We start from the raw sequence: 16,789 nt of genomic DNA, 5'->3' as shown, positions 1-16,789 counted from the left end.
GCAGTTAAGTGTATGTCATTTTAACTTAACTCCAGGATTCTTTTAAGTGGTTAGAAAAATTATAAGGACATATCCTTTGTAGAAATCTTTAGAAGAATCTTCAATAGAGTAATTGTCTGTAGCATTTGAGGAGAAAAAAGTGGCATCCTTAAATAAAGGATTAAAAACAAAAGCAAAAACACAAGTTAGACACATGAACCTCTGTAGATTGTATACTCTTATAGATGAGTAAGAGTTTTTACTTTAGGGAAACAAATACATATTATTATCATTTTAAATAATACTTTTATAGCATTGATCTCTTGCTATTCTAAGTAATGCTAAAACTAAAATCCTTATTCTATGTCATACTACAAATATTATAATACAAATGGTAATGTTGACATATTTAGAGTTAGCAAATCTGTGAGGTGATAATATTTTTGCCACTTTGCAAATAGAAGAAATCTGAGGCACATAGAGTTCCAGTAAATTGACTAACATCACCCAGCTAAAATCACTCTTTCATCATTCAGAAAGAGGGTGGGGAATAAACTCGGTTTGGCTCTAGGATCCGTGTTTTTAGCTACCACGATCCAGTGTCGTGTATGCCACAGATTCAACATGTGCACAGATACTGAGATTATAGACTCTCAGTTTACGTCATGGTTTGACATGCAAGGTCCATGTAAAAGCAACTGACTTCACCCTGCAAGCCTCAGTCTCCTTCTTCTTAAAAGGATGAAAGTGAAGTATGCCTTCATTGGATTGGAGAGCTTAGATGAGAAATGACAGGAAGTTCTTAGTAGATATTTGATATTGTTAATATCAGCGCTGTCGTCATCAGTATCACCAGGTACTGTGATGATCAGTCTTACATGTGAGCCCACTAAATGTTAGAGATGAGAAGAGGAAGAGTTGAAATTGTACAGAGGAAATAAAATCTCCATTGAATTTGTAGCAATGACTAGGGATAGAAGAAAAGCAGAGAAGGTGTGAAGGATGCTCATCACCTTTTCACTGCAGGGATGTAGAAAGCTGGCACAAAAGCCTGCCAGGTGCTCTGGTCCTGCCCTTTGCACCCACACACCCTTCCAGAGCATCTTCCTTCAAACTGCAGCCTGCTTTTATCTGAGACCCAGTCCCTCCGGCACGTCTCTGATCTGTGTTTCCCTAGTTGACTTTTTCTTGTTATTCTCATTATTGATCTGACATGTTATACACTTTACTTGTTTGAGGGGTTCTTGTTTGTTGTTTGTCTTCTACCATAAAACACAAATTGTTTGAGGGCAGAAATTTTGTCTACTTTGTTCACAGACGTAGCCCAAGCAGCTAGAGCAGCATCTGGCATATAAACACAGTATTTGTTCAATGAATGAGAGAGTGAATGAATGAATGAAAATCCTCAGTGATTGTGAGTTTCAGGAACTGGCCTGAAACTCTGTGTCTTCACTTGGCTCTCACGCTTCTCAGAGGGGACAAGGGACTCTGGTTCTCGCGGTCCCAGGACACTCTTGGGACCAAACATGTGTGTTAGTCATTCAGGCATGTCTGACTCTTTGCAACCTCATGGACTGTAGCCCACCAGGCTTCTCTGTCCGTGAAATTCTCTAGGCAAGAATACTGGAGTGGGTTGCCATTTCCTTCTCTGGGGGATCTTCCTGACCCAGGGATCAGAGCTGGGTCTCCCACATTGCAGGCAGATTCTTACCATCTGAGCCACGAGAGAAGCTTGGGGCCAAGTATAAATTTCCCAGATGATGGACCACATGTTGTTTAGAGCTCAGGCCCCTGGGTCCGCAGACCTCTTTCCTCTGCCTTCCCTTCCGATCACTTCCTGCTCTGCACCTGCTACTTCCCTCTGCTCCAGGAGAAGACTTTGTCTATCAGTGACTTTCCTCATTGACTGCAGGCATGTGCTCAGGACCCCTCTGCTCTCTTGCACCCCTGGGCCTGACAGAACTGGACGTGTGCCGGACACTTAGAGCATCTGGCATTAATATATCAAAAGAACAGAGATGAGAGACTAGATCTTAAAGGTTCCCATCACAAGAAAATTTCTGACTTGAGTGATGATGGATATAGACCAGGCTTATTGGGGTGGTCATTATGTCACACATCTGAAACTAGTATAATGATATATGCCAATAACATCTCAAAAAAAAAAAAAAGCAGAGTTTTCTCCTTAACATTTTTGGAAGGAAAGGATATCAGAAAATAAAAATATATTGTAGGCAACCAGTTATCTGAAGTGAGAGTCGTTCAGTTGTGTCCGACTCTTTGCAACTCCATGGACTGTAGCCCAACCAGGCTCCTCTGTCCGTGGAATTCTTCAGGCAAGAATACTGGAGAATTCTCTTCTCCAGGATAAAATTTATTGCTTTTATAGTTTCTCTCTGTTTTTTTTTTTTTTAAATAAGTGAGCTTCTTGACCACAGTATTTCTTATTTATTTCAAATATATTGTAGTCCAGACACATTTTAGGATGACTAGATGTATGTAAGCTGCCTTGGGGAGGTCAGTTGTATGTATAAGCATTATTTCTGTGGGAAATTCATTTCAAGTTTCAAATGTTCAATATACATAAGTATTTTTAGAATATAGAGTAAATTGTAAACGTTATTAGTTCTTTGGTTTGCAATGGATGATTAGCTTTTTAAAATACTACACAAATACAAAAGTATATGATAATTTAAAAAATAATTTGAATAGTTAATTTTTAAATAGTTTTCTTTATGTCAAACACATTTCCCTAGAGCATATTTTTGGAGGGGAAAAAAAGCGAAGGAAAACATCTTTGTAGCACCAGGTCAGAGACTTTCAGGGTGGAGAGTACTTCCCCCATGTGTGGTCTTTCAGCGCCTAAACCACGGCTGTCCTCATGTTTCTCGTCACTGCGTTTCACCATTGAGTTTGTCTCCACCTCAGTTGCCAGCAGGAGCCTCCTTGACATCAGGACTGTAGACTTTCTGGTCTACACTGGTGGGGTGTCAGCTTCTGTGCCTCCTGGTGGGAAATTGTGGTTTCTGCACAACACCAGTTCTCATTTTTGTTTTATTTTAAGAAAGTACGGATCGACAAAACCATTTAGGTGAAATAGTTGCCATTTTCCATGTCAGTTGCCTTTTATCATTGTACAAGATGACCAGATGACTGTAGCGTGATTCATCATATATTTTGTGTTTCTTTAACATTTCATTCCACAGGCACTCCAGAAAGTCTGAAAGATCTAGCCTCCAAAGCCAGACTAGGAAAGGCACTGCCTCTGATGCAGAAAGGTAGGCTTGGTGTTGTGCTGTGCAGCATCTTCTGTTTCACTAAGATGTTCTGGGGCACCTCCTCTCTCATTTTACAAGACTGGTGTTTAAACACAATTGCGATGCTTGGAGAGACATTCCTGTTGAGAAATCTCCTACATGGGGATAGCCTCATTCAAAAAATGAGAGATGGATAGTTTGAAGGCAACCCCTAAGTCTTAGGCCTTAAGAAAAGTCCCATGCATTTCTCTTAGTGATCATTCTGATCACTAAGAAACGATTAAATGCAGTGTAGTCCTATCTACATATTAAGACATTAATATTTTATTTCTGAGATGATTGAAATGTTACAAATGAATATGTTACCTGAATATGCAAGTATTTTGAGTGTCTGTTATTTATCCAAATGATGCCGTCTTCTTCAAAATCTGTTCTACAAACGTGTAATCTAGGTCTACTCATAACTACAACTTATACTCGCTAAGTTAATGTAGAAATTAAGTGATTTCTTATATTTTGTTTGCAATTTTTATAAAATTTTAAAGTGCTTTTAGGTTCAAGATAACCGACAGAATTTTTGCAGAGCTGTAAAAAAGAAACACCGAAAATCCAATTAACATATATCCGCTCATCCCATCAGTATTGAGAATGTGCAGGGTGATATAGATGTTTAAGTGGATACACGCATTCAGGTGTCACAGCTGCCACAGAGGTGACACGAAGCATAGTGAGAAAATGAGAAAAAGAGAGGCTGCAGGTGAGATTAGGTGAACTAATTGAGGTGTATAAAAATCGGTGTCAAGAGGAGCGTGTTCTATGAGAAAGGAAAAGCATGTGAAAACACTGAGAACTGAAATACTCTCTTGAGTTTGTGGAACTCATGCTTACTGGGGACGATTCAGGAGATGGGAGAGAGGTTGAAAACAAAACGGGAGAAATTCTTAGAGACTGCTATAAATGACCTCACATGCTGTGGTCATAGAATTGCATTCTGTGGTATAGAAGTTGTAGATCACTGGAACAACACTTTGGAAAGTGGATTGAAAGACCCAGGGGTAGATGGGAAACACCAGCAAGGCTGTCACAAGAAGGAAATTTGGTGGACAGGGAAACTGCAATTCAGTGATCCATGCAGTCAACAAATATGTGCCAAGCTGTGTGTCCAATTCAAGGAATAAAATAGCGAGCAACAGAAAATGGAAAGCTTTCCAGAGGATAATACCTCTTAGATGAAGTTAGAAAAATGAGTAGGTACTAGTCACATCAAGCATCGTGGGTGAAGAGGAGGTTGAATTGGTTTCTGGCTAATGATCTATGGAGATAGGGACGATGTAGGCAACTTAACTTACAATGGAGCAAGCATCCCAGGAGCCAAAAAATGTGCTGAGTAGAAATTCAGTTTTGCAGAGACATTGAATAAATAGATACATAGCCATCTTATAGAGATAGAAATAGATAAATAGATAAATACATACCTACATAGATGGACAGGTAGATAGAATAGACCAATAGTGGTGATAGTGTTGGTTTAGCTGCTAAGTCGTGTCTGATTCTTTGTGATCCCGGGGACTGTAGTTGGTCAGACTTCTCTGCCCCTGGGATTTCCGAGGCAAGAATACTGGAGTGGGTTGCATTTTCTTCTCCAGGAGACCTTCTCAACCCAGAGATTGAACTGTCATCTCCTGCATTGCAGGTGAATTCTTTACCACTAAGCCACCAGGGAGACCCTCAATGGATACGTACGTACATAAAAACACAGATGGATAGAGAAATAGATATATAGATGAACAGATACATAAACAGATAAAGACAGAAAGATTGCCTTGAAGAACTATGGGTGGAGGTTTGCAACATTGTACAGGAGGTGGTGACCAAACCATGTCAAAGAAAAAGAAATGGAAAAAGGCAAAATGGTTGTCTGAGGTTATCTGAGAAAAAAAGAGAAATAAAAGGCAAAGGCGAAAGGGAAAGATAGACCCAACTGAATGCAAAGTTGCAGAGAATCCAAGGAGAGAAAAGGAAGCCTTCGTAAGTGAACAATGCAAAAAAAAAAAAAAAAAAAGAGGAAAACAGTAGAGTGGGAAAGACTAGAGATCACTTCAAGAGTATTGGAGATACTAAGGGAACATTTCATGCAAAGATGGGCACAATAAAGGACAGAAATGGCAAGGACCTAACAGAAGCAGAAGAGATTAAGAAGAGGTGGCAGGAATACACAGAGAAATTATACAAACAAGGTCTTAATGACCCAGATAACCACAGAGGTGTGGTCACTCATCTCGAGCCAGATGTCGTGGAGTATGAAGTCTAGTGGGCTGGAGGAAGAATTACCATGAACAAAGTTAGTGGATGCGATGGAATTCCAGCTGACCTATTTAAAATCCTAAAAGATGATGCTGTTAAAGTGCTGCACTCAATATGTCAGCAAATTTGGAAAGCTCGGCAGTGGCCATAGGACTGGAGAAGGTCAGTTTTCTTTCCAAATCCAAAGAAAGGCAGTGTCAAATAATGTTTAAACTACCATACAGTTGCAGTCATTTCACATACTAGCAAGATAATACTCAAAATCCTTCAAGCTAGGCTTCAGGAGTATGTGAACTTCCAGATGTATAAGCTGGACTTAGAAATGGCAGAGGAACCAGAGATAAAATTGCCAACATCCACTGGATCATAGAAAAAGCAAGGGAATCCCCCCACAAAAAAAGTCTACGTCTGTCTCGTTGACTGCACCAAAGTCTTTAACTGTCTTGATCACAACAATCTGTGGAAAATTCTTAAAGAGATGGGAATACCAGACCACCCACCATACCTGCCTCCAGAGAAACCTGTATGCAGATAATGAAGCAACAGTTAGGACCAAATGTGGAACAATAGACTGGTTCCAAATTGGGAAAGGAGTACATCAAGGCTATAGTCACCCTGCTTATTTAACTTATATGCAGAGTACATCGTGTAAAATGCAGGGATGGATGAATTACAAACTGGATTCAAGATTTCTGGGAGAAATATCAACAGCCACAAATATGCTGATGATACCGCTTTAGTGGCAGAAAATGAAGAGGAATAAAAGAGCCTCTTGATGAGAGTGAAAGAGGAGAGTGAAAAAGCTGGCTTAAAACTCACCATTCAAGAAATGAAGATCACGGCATCTGGTCCCATCACTTCATGGCAAATAGATGGGGAAACAGTGGAAACACTGACAGATTTTATGTTCTTGGGCTCCAGAATGACCGCAGATGGTGAGTGCATCCATGAAATTAAAAGATGCTTGCTCTTTGGAAGAAAAGCTATGACAGATCTAGACAGTGTATTGAAAAGCAGAGATATGACTTTGCGAAAAGGTTCGCATGTGGATGTTAGAGTTTAACCATAGAGAAGGCTTAGTGCTGAAGAATTGATGCTTTTGAATTGTGGTGCTAGAAAATACTCTTGAGAGTCCCTTGGACAGTCAGGAGTTCAAACAAGTCAATCCTAAAGGAAATCAACCCTGAATATTCATTGGAAGGACTGATGATGAAGCTCACTTTATACAATTTAAAGTGAATTTTCCACCTTTTCTCCTCCCAAAAAAACTCTAGAAGATACTTTCTGTAGGCAACTTTGAAATTTCAGACTCAGAACTTACATAGAGCACAGCAGCAGCAAGTGAGTACATCAAGATAATTCAGAAGGGATTGTTTTCCATTACAGAATTCATAATGGCCTAGTAGAAACCAAGATTTCCTGAAAAAGTGAGTGTTTTTCACTCAATACTTTGTTGGTCAATGCTTTGGCCACCTGATGAGAATAACTGGCTCACTCATTGGGAAAGATCCTGATGCTAGGAAATATTGAGGGCAGGAGGAGAAGGGGGGCACAGAGGGTGAGATGATTGAATGGCATCACCGACACAATGAACATGAGTTTGAGTGAACTCAGGAGGATAGTGAGGGACAGGGAAGCCTGGAGTGCTGCAGTCTATGAGGTCACAAAGAGTTGGACGCAACTTAGGGACTGAGCAACAGCAACATGCATACACATATACATGCATACAAGCATGTATTCATACATATATGGACAGACAGAGAAATAGATACGTGCATACATTGATGGACAGACAGAGAAATAGATACATGGCTAGCTAGCTAGCTAGATGATAGATGAGAAGAATGTAATGAAAACACTGATTGTGTAACTGTTTGCATTTTCTTTACTCTCAATAAATCTAATTATAATACAGTCTCCCATTTATTTTCACAAGATTAAAAATTGTCCTCAAGTTACATATTTATTATATTCCATTGAGGCCTCTTTAATTCATTTAACAATTACTAGTTAAATGTCTATCATGTGCCATTTTCCCGAATCAATGAACAAGGTTTTTTGACAGTAAGGTATGGTTTTACAAAATGTTAGATGACTCTCGAGTCAACTGAACGTGTTTCTCTCCAGATGAGGGATATTTGAGCATCATGCCTGGCAACACTGAACACGTGTGTTGTTGTTGTTAGTCACACAATCGTGTCCAACTCTTTGCCACCCATGGACTGTAGCCCTCCAGGCTCCTCTGTCCATGTAATTCTCCAGGCAAGAATACTGGAATGGGTTGCCATTTCTTTCTCCAGGGGATCTTCCTAACCCAGGGATCGAACCTGGGTGTCCTGCATTGCAGGCAGATTCTTTACATTCTGAGCCACCACATGTGTGTGGATAATCACAAATCTTCCCTCCAGTAAGAAGAGAAGGGATTCCATTCCCCCTAGTCTCAAATGTTTGCTTAAGGGCCATAAGCATATTACTCTTTCCATTACTTACTTTGCTTGTAGGTTTCATGTAGAAAACTCAGGCCTGTTAGGTATTTAAATTTGTTTGATTATAATTAAAGCTCTTCACTGATTTTTATTAGAGTGTAAGTCACATGCTTAGCTTTCAAGGGAATTGATGAATAGCTCCTTACAATAGAAGAATTGGCCTGGATTTTCTAGGTTTATGTTAGCACTCACTTCTTTTGAAGATACCTTCTAAGTTGATGTTCAGCTACAGGTGAGTGAGGCCACAGCTTGAATGCTCTGGACACTGTTTCTTGGCCTCAGGAATTGACGGCTCCCCAGAGGAACCCCAGCACACTGACCCATCTTGGCCTCAGGCAGAATTTGCTGTGTGATGATCATAACTTTTAAGGCCCTGTGTTGGCCTCAAAAAAGTAACCTTTTCAGGAATAGCTGTGTAAGAAAATGTTTTGAAAGCTATGATAACCATTTCTAGATAGAAGAAAGGCAGAACTGGTTTCTGACTTACATGCCTAACCATTGAAGTAGAGCTTCAGACCCTCTGAGGAAGATCCTTAGTAAATAAACATGTGTCTTTTCACCCTTATGTGTGTTGAGCTTTGCGGACTGTTAGCACTGTTGCACGTCCTGCTCTGGGGACTTTTCTTCTTGTGGAACCTGCTTTCTGAATCCTGACTGGGGGATGTTTGGCCAGGATTGGTATTTAGAACTGCGTACGCATTCATTTTATGCTGTGCTGGTGCTCCTGAAAAAAAGGCAGTCACCACGGGAGGAACCATGGTGACCTTAAATACCTCATGTATGTCCTTCAACAAGTAATTTTTTAAAAAGGACTCTCTTTTTAAGCAGCAATAGAAGCAATTTACTGCAGGTCTCCTTGCAGCAACAGAAATGTCTAACAAGCTAAGATTTTGGTGGGGAAATATTAACTTTCTTTCAGGAACACTAGTCTTAGGTGAAGAGAGTAGGCAGGGGATAAACTCAGCAGTAAATATTTAGAAACTTGTTTGGAGACAGTGAACTGGAGTTGTAGTTAGATTGGATTCATATTTTGTTCTAGAACACTGACTATTTTTATTTCAATAGTATGTTATGTGTAGACATATGAAGTAGAGTTGATGTTCATTAAATACCATTTTCCATATATTTTGTTCCTATAAACTCTCAAAATACGATTCTATTAAATCTTGTCAAACAATCTGTTACTGGACATGCATTTATGTTTTGTTTTGCAAGATGAACAATACACCCAGGAATGTGATATTACCATATTTCATCTCATGATAATAGAAGCCAGTCCTGTCTCAAAGGCAGAAAAGAGAACAGTGTCGGCGCTTCGTATACTCTGTGGGTCCTGCCTTTATCAAGCTAGTTATTCATCTTTTTGCCATTCACGCTATGAGCCCCCAGTTTTCCTATCTATAACATAGTCATGATAATACTTTGAAGAGCTGTTGTGAGAATGCAAAAAAGGACACATGTGTATATATGTGATATGTACGCCACAGCACATGCATGTACACAGACACGCTAGAGCCTGGCGTGTGCAGACGGCACCATGTGGATGCCCAGTGAGGAACACTTGCTCCCATCACCCTCCTTCTCCATCATTCACTCCCTGTCCATCCTCTGTCCCACTCCTTGCTGGTCTCTTTCCCTCAGATACCTTTACTTTCTCAGCACATCCCAATTCATGGAAACGTCTGGATTTCCTCCCATCTCACTCCTGGACCTCAGAATTTCCTGATTCACCCTCCTTCCTCTCCTCTGAAACAAACTCCCCTTGGCTCCACCGTCTCTTTCTCCAAAGCCTGGCCCGTCTCTCTCTAGCCCTTGCCTTGTCACTTCCCTCTGCCCTGCTCCTGTGATCCAGCCTCGTTTATCCTCAGGCAGAACGGTTTCCATGCCTCCTCAGAGTCTGTGCTTCCATACTAGTTATAAATGGGTGGGTAGCAGAAGCTGTTTTGTTCCTGAGGAACTTGTGATTGGTTTCAAAGGAAAAACAGCCCTGGTGCTGAGCAATTAACCCCCAACAGGGCACACTATCCTTGGGCCCTGAAAGCTCGTGGCTTGGGAGGATCTGTGTAACATTCATCGAGAAATGAATTTGCACTTATTTGCCCCTGAAATTGCTTTTTTATATTTATACAAAATAAGTGGCAAATTAAATAGATAGATAGATACTTGACTGTGTCTCAAGGCATGGGAGCTCTTAGCTCCCCAACCAGGAACTGAAACCATGCTTCCTTCAGTGGGAATGCAAAGCCTTCACCACTGGACCACCAGCGAACTGTGCTTTTTATATTTTTGTCATTTACTTTGGGGCCGTATAGACTCATCTAATTTATTCACGTTTCAGGTTGCATTTAGGAAGTTCTTTTATGAATTGCATTAAGAAATGAAGCAAAATTTTAGTGAAATTGCAAGATTTGTGAAATTTGTCTGGACTGGGGTAAAAACTATATTATTAAACTTTCAAACCACATTAGAGTGTATTTTGTACAAGGGAGTGTTGAAGTTTATTCTCATGATAATGACTTTTAAAGAATAATAGATAAAAACTCATTATTTATCACTGGAAAGGACTTGATCATACCTTGATCCTTCCTATATAAGTTAACTATGTAGAGCTGAGATCATGTGAGATGTTAATCCAGAGTGAATGAACAGTTTTGACACATGATGCCAGGGCTTTCTTCCATTAACTCAGAAATCAAAATGACCGTCCATGTTTCTGGATATGCCTTAGGGTCTGATGCAGCATTAATCCAGAGCTCAAAAAGGTTAAATGCACATTAAATACCTAAGCTGTACCTTTTTATGCTGTGAAATCTGACATTTTCCCATTTTATTGTTTGAAAATAGAGGATATACCCTGAATCAATATAATCATGGCTGCAAAAGACATTCTACTTAAGAGAAATATTGTCAATCCAAATGAAAGTTGAATAAAGCACTTGGCAACTAATGTGTCACTAATTCCTGTAGTGATCAGTATGGATTCTTGACTCACCACTTTAAATTATTTAATTGAATATTACAGCATTGTTTTCAAGAGGATGAAGTGTTATTTCTTGGCTTCTGTGACTATGAAAAAAAATACAGGTTAGGTATTTTAAATGTGCACTTTATTTAAAATGCAAAAGATGATAAATAAAGCAAAAATGTGTATGTTTTAAAGAAGCATATATATAATATATACACACATCTATTCACATGTAAACATCAGTTTTAAATTCTTAATCCTTAATTTAGAAATTGGCTTCATAATAATTTTGAACACTATATTAAAACAGCTGTCAATATATGGACAAATATCCTTTCTGATACTTTTATGCATTAGAGGCCATCAGCCACTTGCATTTAGTCAGCTCCAAAGCAAAGCATTCTCTACCTTATATCATTTTAATTTGATGATCTATTTAAATTAACCTCAGAAGACAGCTTCCCTTTGCTGTTTGGTAGGAGCTTCCTGTTGCAGAGTACAATTAGGAACATTGTGAATGCGCAGAGTGTATGGCTCCTTTGTGAAGGCAAGTGCTTCAAGTGCCCCCGGGTTCATCATTCTGATGGTGCTCACTCATGCAGCCCCAATCTCTTTACTGAGGTCTTGGTCTCTGAGCTGCTGTGTTCCAGACACCAGAGATCAGCTCAGTAAGACACAAGAGTCCGAAGTCTCCGCCCTGTGGGCTTGCAGGCTTGTCTCCTTGGAGGAACCCAGATGGGTCCTCTCAGGACCACTGGGCGTGCACGTTCCCGATAACGCGTCGGTTTGATGCGAAGTCCCGTTCAGTAACATTGTGATGGGTTTGCTCCTGGGTGTTAAAAATCACTGTCTTGTACGAGTAACCAGGTTTTCCTTGGACAGATATGCTGGTATCAAAGTGAATGTGATCTGCTGACTGAAGATCTTTTCTGACCCTAATGTTTTAGGGTTCTCCCACCATGTCTTTCTAGAAGGGGATACGCAGCCGCGAGAGCGACTGATCAGCCAGTCCTTAGGGGGAAACATCCCGCTCGCTCCCGCTCGAGCGAGCACCCTAGTGTCAGAACACTGTCTATGCACCACCTTGCCCCCGGAGGGTCCGCGCCACCTTCTCCGCTCCTGACAAGGTCGCTGTTCAGTGTCTGCCTCCAGGTGTCGCTGTGGTGTTGTGCCTTCCTGAGCTCTCGACACTGTCACTCATTACGGCACCATAGCTCTTGATCCTTTCTTTGTGACACTTAAACCCCTCCACGTCCACCCTTGCCTGCATCTGCCTTCACTGTGCTGGTGACCTTCTCTTCTATACTTCCTGCCAACTAGCCATCAGTGAAAACTAAACTTGCCTGTGTTACGTCCTTCCATCTGTTTGTGGCATATTCATAAATACTTTCTTTTTTCAATTATGTGAAATTCTTGATAAGAAATTGCCTGGAATTAAATGTATATTTGCTTTAAAATGTATAAGAGGAATCAGAAGAAAAAAGTCATCTTTTTTTTACAAAATTCTGAGAGTGCTTTAAAGTTCTTTAGTATTAAAAAAAAAATGTTTGAATAATAGCAGATAGAGGTCAGCTTACTCCAGTACAATAGTAATGTATCCGCACGCTTCTTAAATTTATATTTGTAATCTTGATCTGTTCCCCAGTATATTTCATAGTATGTGCCCCAGGTTCTTTTTATACATATCTTTTCAGACTTTTCCTATTTAAAAATAAATTGCAAGTGGATGGTAGCTTATGAAAGTCTGTAGCTATAAGTACTCTCGTCACTTATATGGATTTAATTGTAGCAGTCCAGCAGCCCTTCTTAAATAATTGACACACGCTGTTAAGATTCAGAGGCTGTGAGTAGATACATTCCGTCCAGTACTACTGAAAATGGATACCTGAACAGCAAGTCACAGCTTCATACAGTTATGAAAAGAAGTGTGTTCAGTTCTGCCCTGTTCAGGAATTCATCCTGCAGCACTGTCTGTGGCGGAAATCTTCCTTTCTCTTTTAGCCCCTTTTTGGTCACAGTTATTTTATGCACATCATGTAAGATAATTTGATTTTACTTCGAAAGGCCCACGTAGGGGTTTTATGTCTCTTTTAATAGTAGCAGGAAGAAGTAAGGGATTTTTGCTGCGCCCTCCGGGGTTTCATCGTGTGATTTGTCCCTCTCTGTCTCCCCGCGCAGGACGCACCGGCAGGCGAGCCCCACACGGTCCCCACCCACGGATGCCGCCTTCAGCAGCCGCCGGGGCAGGCAGCTCCCGCAGGTGCCCGTGCGAAGCGGCAGCATAGAACAAGGTATCCACAGAGGGAGCCTGGCCAAAAGCCTGGGTTCGAGAGACCCCTCTTTATATATGCCTTCTGTTAACAGAATCATATTCTGGTTGCATGTAGTCTGATCAATCCTAAGAACTCAAGTTACCTAGAGCTTTATTCTCAGCACCTGGTTATAACAATTGGTTCCTCTGTGCTGTTTTTGCTGAGTGAGTGAATGAATAAATTTTAGATGGTCAGTTAAAAGAAAAAAGCCCTTAGAGATATTTCTTCCAACGGTACCAAGGGAAAAATAAAATAAAACTTTAAAGACCTCAGTACAACACAGTATTTTTGGTGTTAAAGGAAGACTTATTTAACCTTATTTTAAAAATATTTTTAAATGAAACAATCGTATTGAAGGCTTTGCTAGTGTTTTTTCATTTTAACTTACTTGCAATATCTCGTATTTTTCATATGTCTGATGATTAAAAACTGACTTAGAAAACACATTTTAGTGTCTTTAAACACTTAACATCACTTAAATTTCTCTTATTTTAAGCATATACCCATTGTTTTTATCTTCTGGATAGAGAGGGGGTGGGAGTGAGGGATATATTTTCCTGGAAATTAAATTCACTAAGCTACCTGGCCGAGAGTTAAACAGTTGAAAGAGTCAGATTTCTTCATGTGACTCAAAGTACCTTCCCATTTCTCAGTAAGTGAAATGGTATGTTATCAGTAAATGTTATCATAAATTCCTTAAACTAGTGAAATAATGTCTAATTTGGGGTTGTAATGTGAATACAGTGGACATATATTTAAAACATGTATTAAAAATCTTCATCCCTGTGAAACAACTGAAAGGTTAACATTTTGAATATTTTTTTCAACAGTGTTGGTTGTTGCTGATGTAAAATTTGTATATTTCCTTCTATATTGCTGAATATGTGTTCTACTCACTCAAAGCACTTTACTGAATGTATCGTTGAAATATGAGTGGTCAAAGAAGATAAATATGTTTTTGCAAAGACTGATATGACAGAGTTTGTACACAGAGTACTTGATTATAAGAAAATGAGCGTAGACTTTAAGAAGTGTCATCTTATTGACAGAAAAATGTTGCTACAATAAATTCTGAATTTGTATTCTTTTTTAAAAATCATGCATCCTGTTGATATGCCATGCTTTAATATTCAGGGTCATTATAAGCTTATTCATTTAGCTAATCAGAAAAATAAAAGGCTATGTGAAACTCTGACTTTCTTTTCTAAAATAGCAATTAATTCATAGGAATTCTCAATTCATGTCTTTAACAAACTTTCTCTTATTTGGGAACATTTTGAGACGATAATTCATAATTATTGTTATTAAGGCTGTAATTAGCAACAGTCTAAATGAAATTGTCTTAAAATTTATCTTAAAAATGTGGTGTTTGTTTAAATTATCTGGTCATGGACTCCTGTTGCACAACCAAAAAACTACAGGTTCTAGTGTTCAGCTGCAAACTCACTACTGGCCATAGTGTGCTAAAGATTGATATCCAAAAATCATGTGTTCCTAAAATTCTTTGCATTTCCTCCAGTTGCTAAAACACTTAAGATTCAAAAGCATATGAGGGCATTGAATATAACTCTCATATAGTGAGATTATAGTTTTATTAATCTATAGAAATAAGACTTGCTTCTACAAAATAAGATGGAATGTATGCTAGACTTTGCGTTTTTTTAAACTCGTGTTTGGTTGTTAATGTCAGTCAACATTACTGCTTTATGATATTCGTATTCACAGTTGTCTTTCAGGGAAATCACCAATTTTTAAGGATTGAATTGAGGTGGGAAGAAAGGACTGACTGAGAATGAAATTGGTGGAGTTATTTTGATAGTTAATATCACAAATACATTCCTAGCCACTTGCTATTTGAGGTTCCTAAAGCTTATCATCTTAAGAGTCATATAGATACAACCTTTTAAAAATATAACAACAAGCATGTACTGTTTTATCAGTGTATTCTATAATTGAAATGGATCTGGTTTACTATATGGTGTTACTATGTGCTTCGGGACATTGGTAAATGATGATACTGCCCACCTTCATCTTATTATGGATCTATTTCAAACTGAACAGTTCACATGACATCTTTGTATTTCCTAGAATATGTTTTTAAAAATCAACATCTAATTTTATTCATGGGCTCAATAGAATTTAGTTCATTTTACTGAAGATGGAGTTTATTGATGTTCTTAAGGCTATATAATCATGTCATTTTCTTCTTTAATATTATATGTTAAAATTTACTTCTGTATTCTGTGAAGACTAATGCCAAATGCAGTTTATTTAAAATCAATGAATGCCCTACCATATTTGACTTCCTTCTTTCCAGTCTCATTTTATGTTTATTTTTACTTAAAAAAAATTTAACAAAGGATAATTGTATTTTATTTAAAAAACTGAGTTGACAATTGGTTGGTAAGAGTGAATATTTCAAATGATTTAGATTCCTGAATAGTGTTATAACTTCTTGATGAACTTATAATTTTTTCATGCATAGTTTCTGGATATAATTATCTGCATTATTGTGTTTAGGATCCTTAGATTGTTTGAATGCTTATTTTCTTCATTGTAATTCAGTTCTACCATTCTCTCTTTGTACAATGAAAGATGTATATATATATATATTTTTTAAAGGCTAACATCATGTGATAAAACACATTTAATTAAACTTCTAAAAATGTATTTTAAATTTTCTTTTAAAAATTAGGAATGCTAGCCTATTTTCTACATGTAATCTGATTATGTTACAGTTAGGGAGGAAGCAGAGGTGTGGTTATGATACAGATTTTGAGATAAAGTAGCTGACAAAGTAGCCTTAACATTTAGGTAACTCTGAAGGTATGTGATAATTGAGAGCAGAGGCTTTCAGGAAACTCCTCTGGATATGTTCCAATGTTGTATTCCGGTGTAACCCTAAGGTAGTGTGAGATGGAAAGCAAGATAATCAGTTGCATTAAAATGGATGGTTTTCTGAAGCCAACCAAGTGATTTTATGTGTGTGTGTGCAGCATAGGTTTTTTTAAGAAGACCTATTTAAAGATCATTCATAAACTGAAACAATGTGCCAACTATTTTGTTGTTGTTGTTGTTCTGGTATTCTGCTACCTAACACAACTGAAGCGATTTAGCAGCAGCAGCAGCAACATTAATGGCACGCCCCTTCAGAATATCTGGATAGGCCATTGTTTCTCAGTAAATGATGTGCCAGCAAGGAGGTAGATAAATGCATAAGAAATGTGTGAGAAATATAATCTCCAGAGAACATTTCACTTTGAAATACTTTAATATAATTAATTTGAGAAGGAGGAAAGGATTACCTGAAGTAGAATATATTTTTTTCCAAGTGGAAAATGTTCTAGAATACTTTCCACAGTGAAAAGAAAATGCCTACTACCTACGAAAAAATGGAATTTATGTGTTCATTTATTATATAATATTTTAAATTATCTGAAAGGCTATCATTTTTGAAATTAAAATGTTAGTTTTGAATATTAAATA

General features: G+C 38.5%; 1 protein-coding gene across 40 annotated transcripts in view; it reads left to right on the top strand.

The window, feature by feature from the left end:
* The window catches only part of RIMS1 (regulating synaptic membrane exocytosis 1), a 596,921-nt gene that overhangs the window by 456,499 nt on the left and 123,633 nt on the right, over nucleotides 1-16,789 (top strand). For 17 of the 40 annotated variants that reach the window (XM_068983588.1, XM_068983573.1, XM_068983586.1 and 14 more), the window contains 2 exons: nucleotides 3,186-3,257; nucleotides 13,170-13,282. In XM_068983588.1, the coding sequence (XP_068839689.1) occupies nucleotides 3,186-3,257; nucleotides 13,170-13,282 (185 nt within the window). Of the gene's footprint in view, nucleotides 1-3,185; nucleotides 3,258-11,938; nucleotides 12,119-13,169; nucleotides 13,283-16,789 lie in introns of all 40 variants that reach the window. The other 23 variants (XM_068983591.1, XM_068983577.1, XM_068983575.1 and 20 more) reach the window with 3 other exon arrangements.

The sequence above is a fragment of the Capricornis sumatraensis genome, chromosome 11, assembly GCF_032405125.1.
Source record: "Capricornis sumatraensis isolate serow.1 chromosome 11, serow.2, whole genome shotgun sequence".
NCBI lineage: Eukaryota > Metazoa > Chordata > Mammalia > Artiodactyla > Bovidae > Capricornis > Capricornis sumatraensis.
Note: the sequence above shows the minus strand (reverse complement) of the source record. Positions and strands in the feature narration are given on the sequence as shown.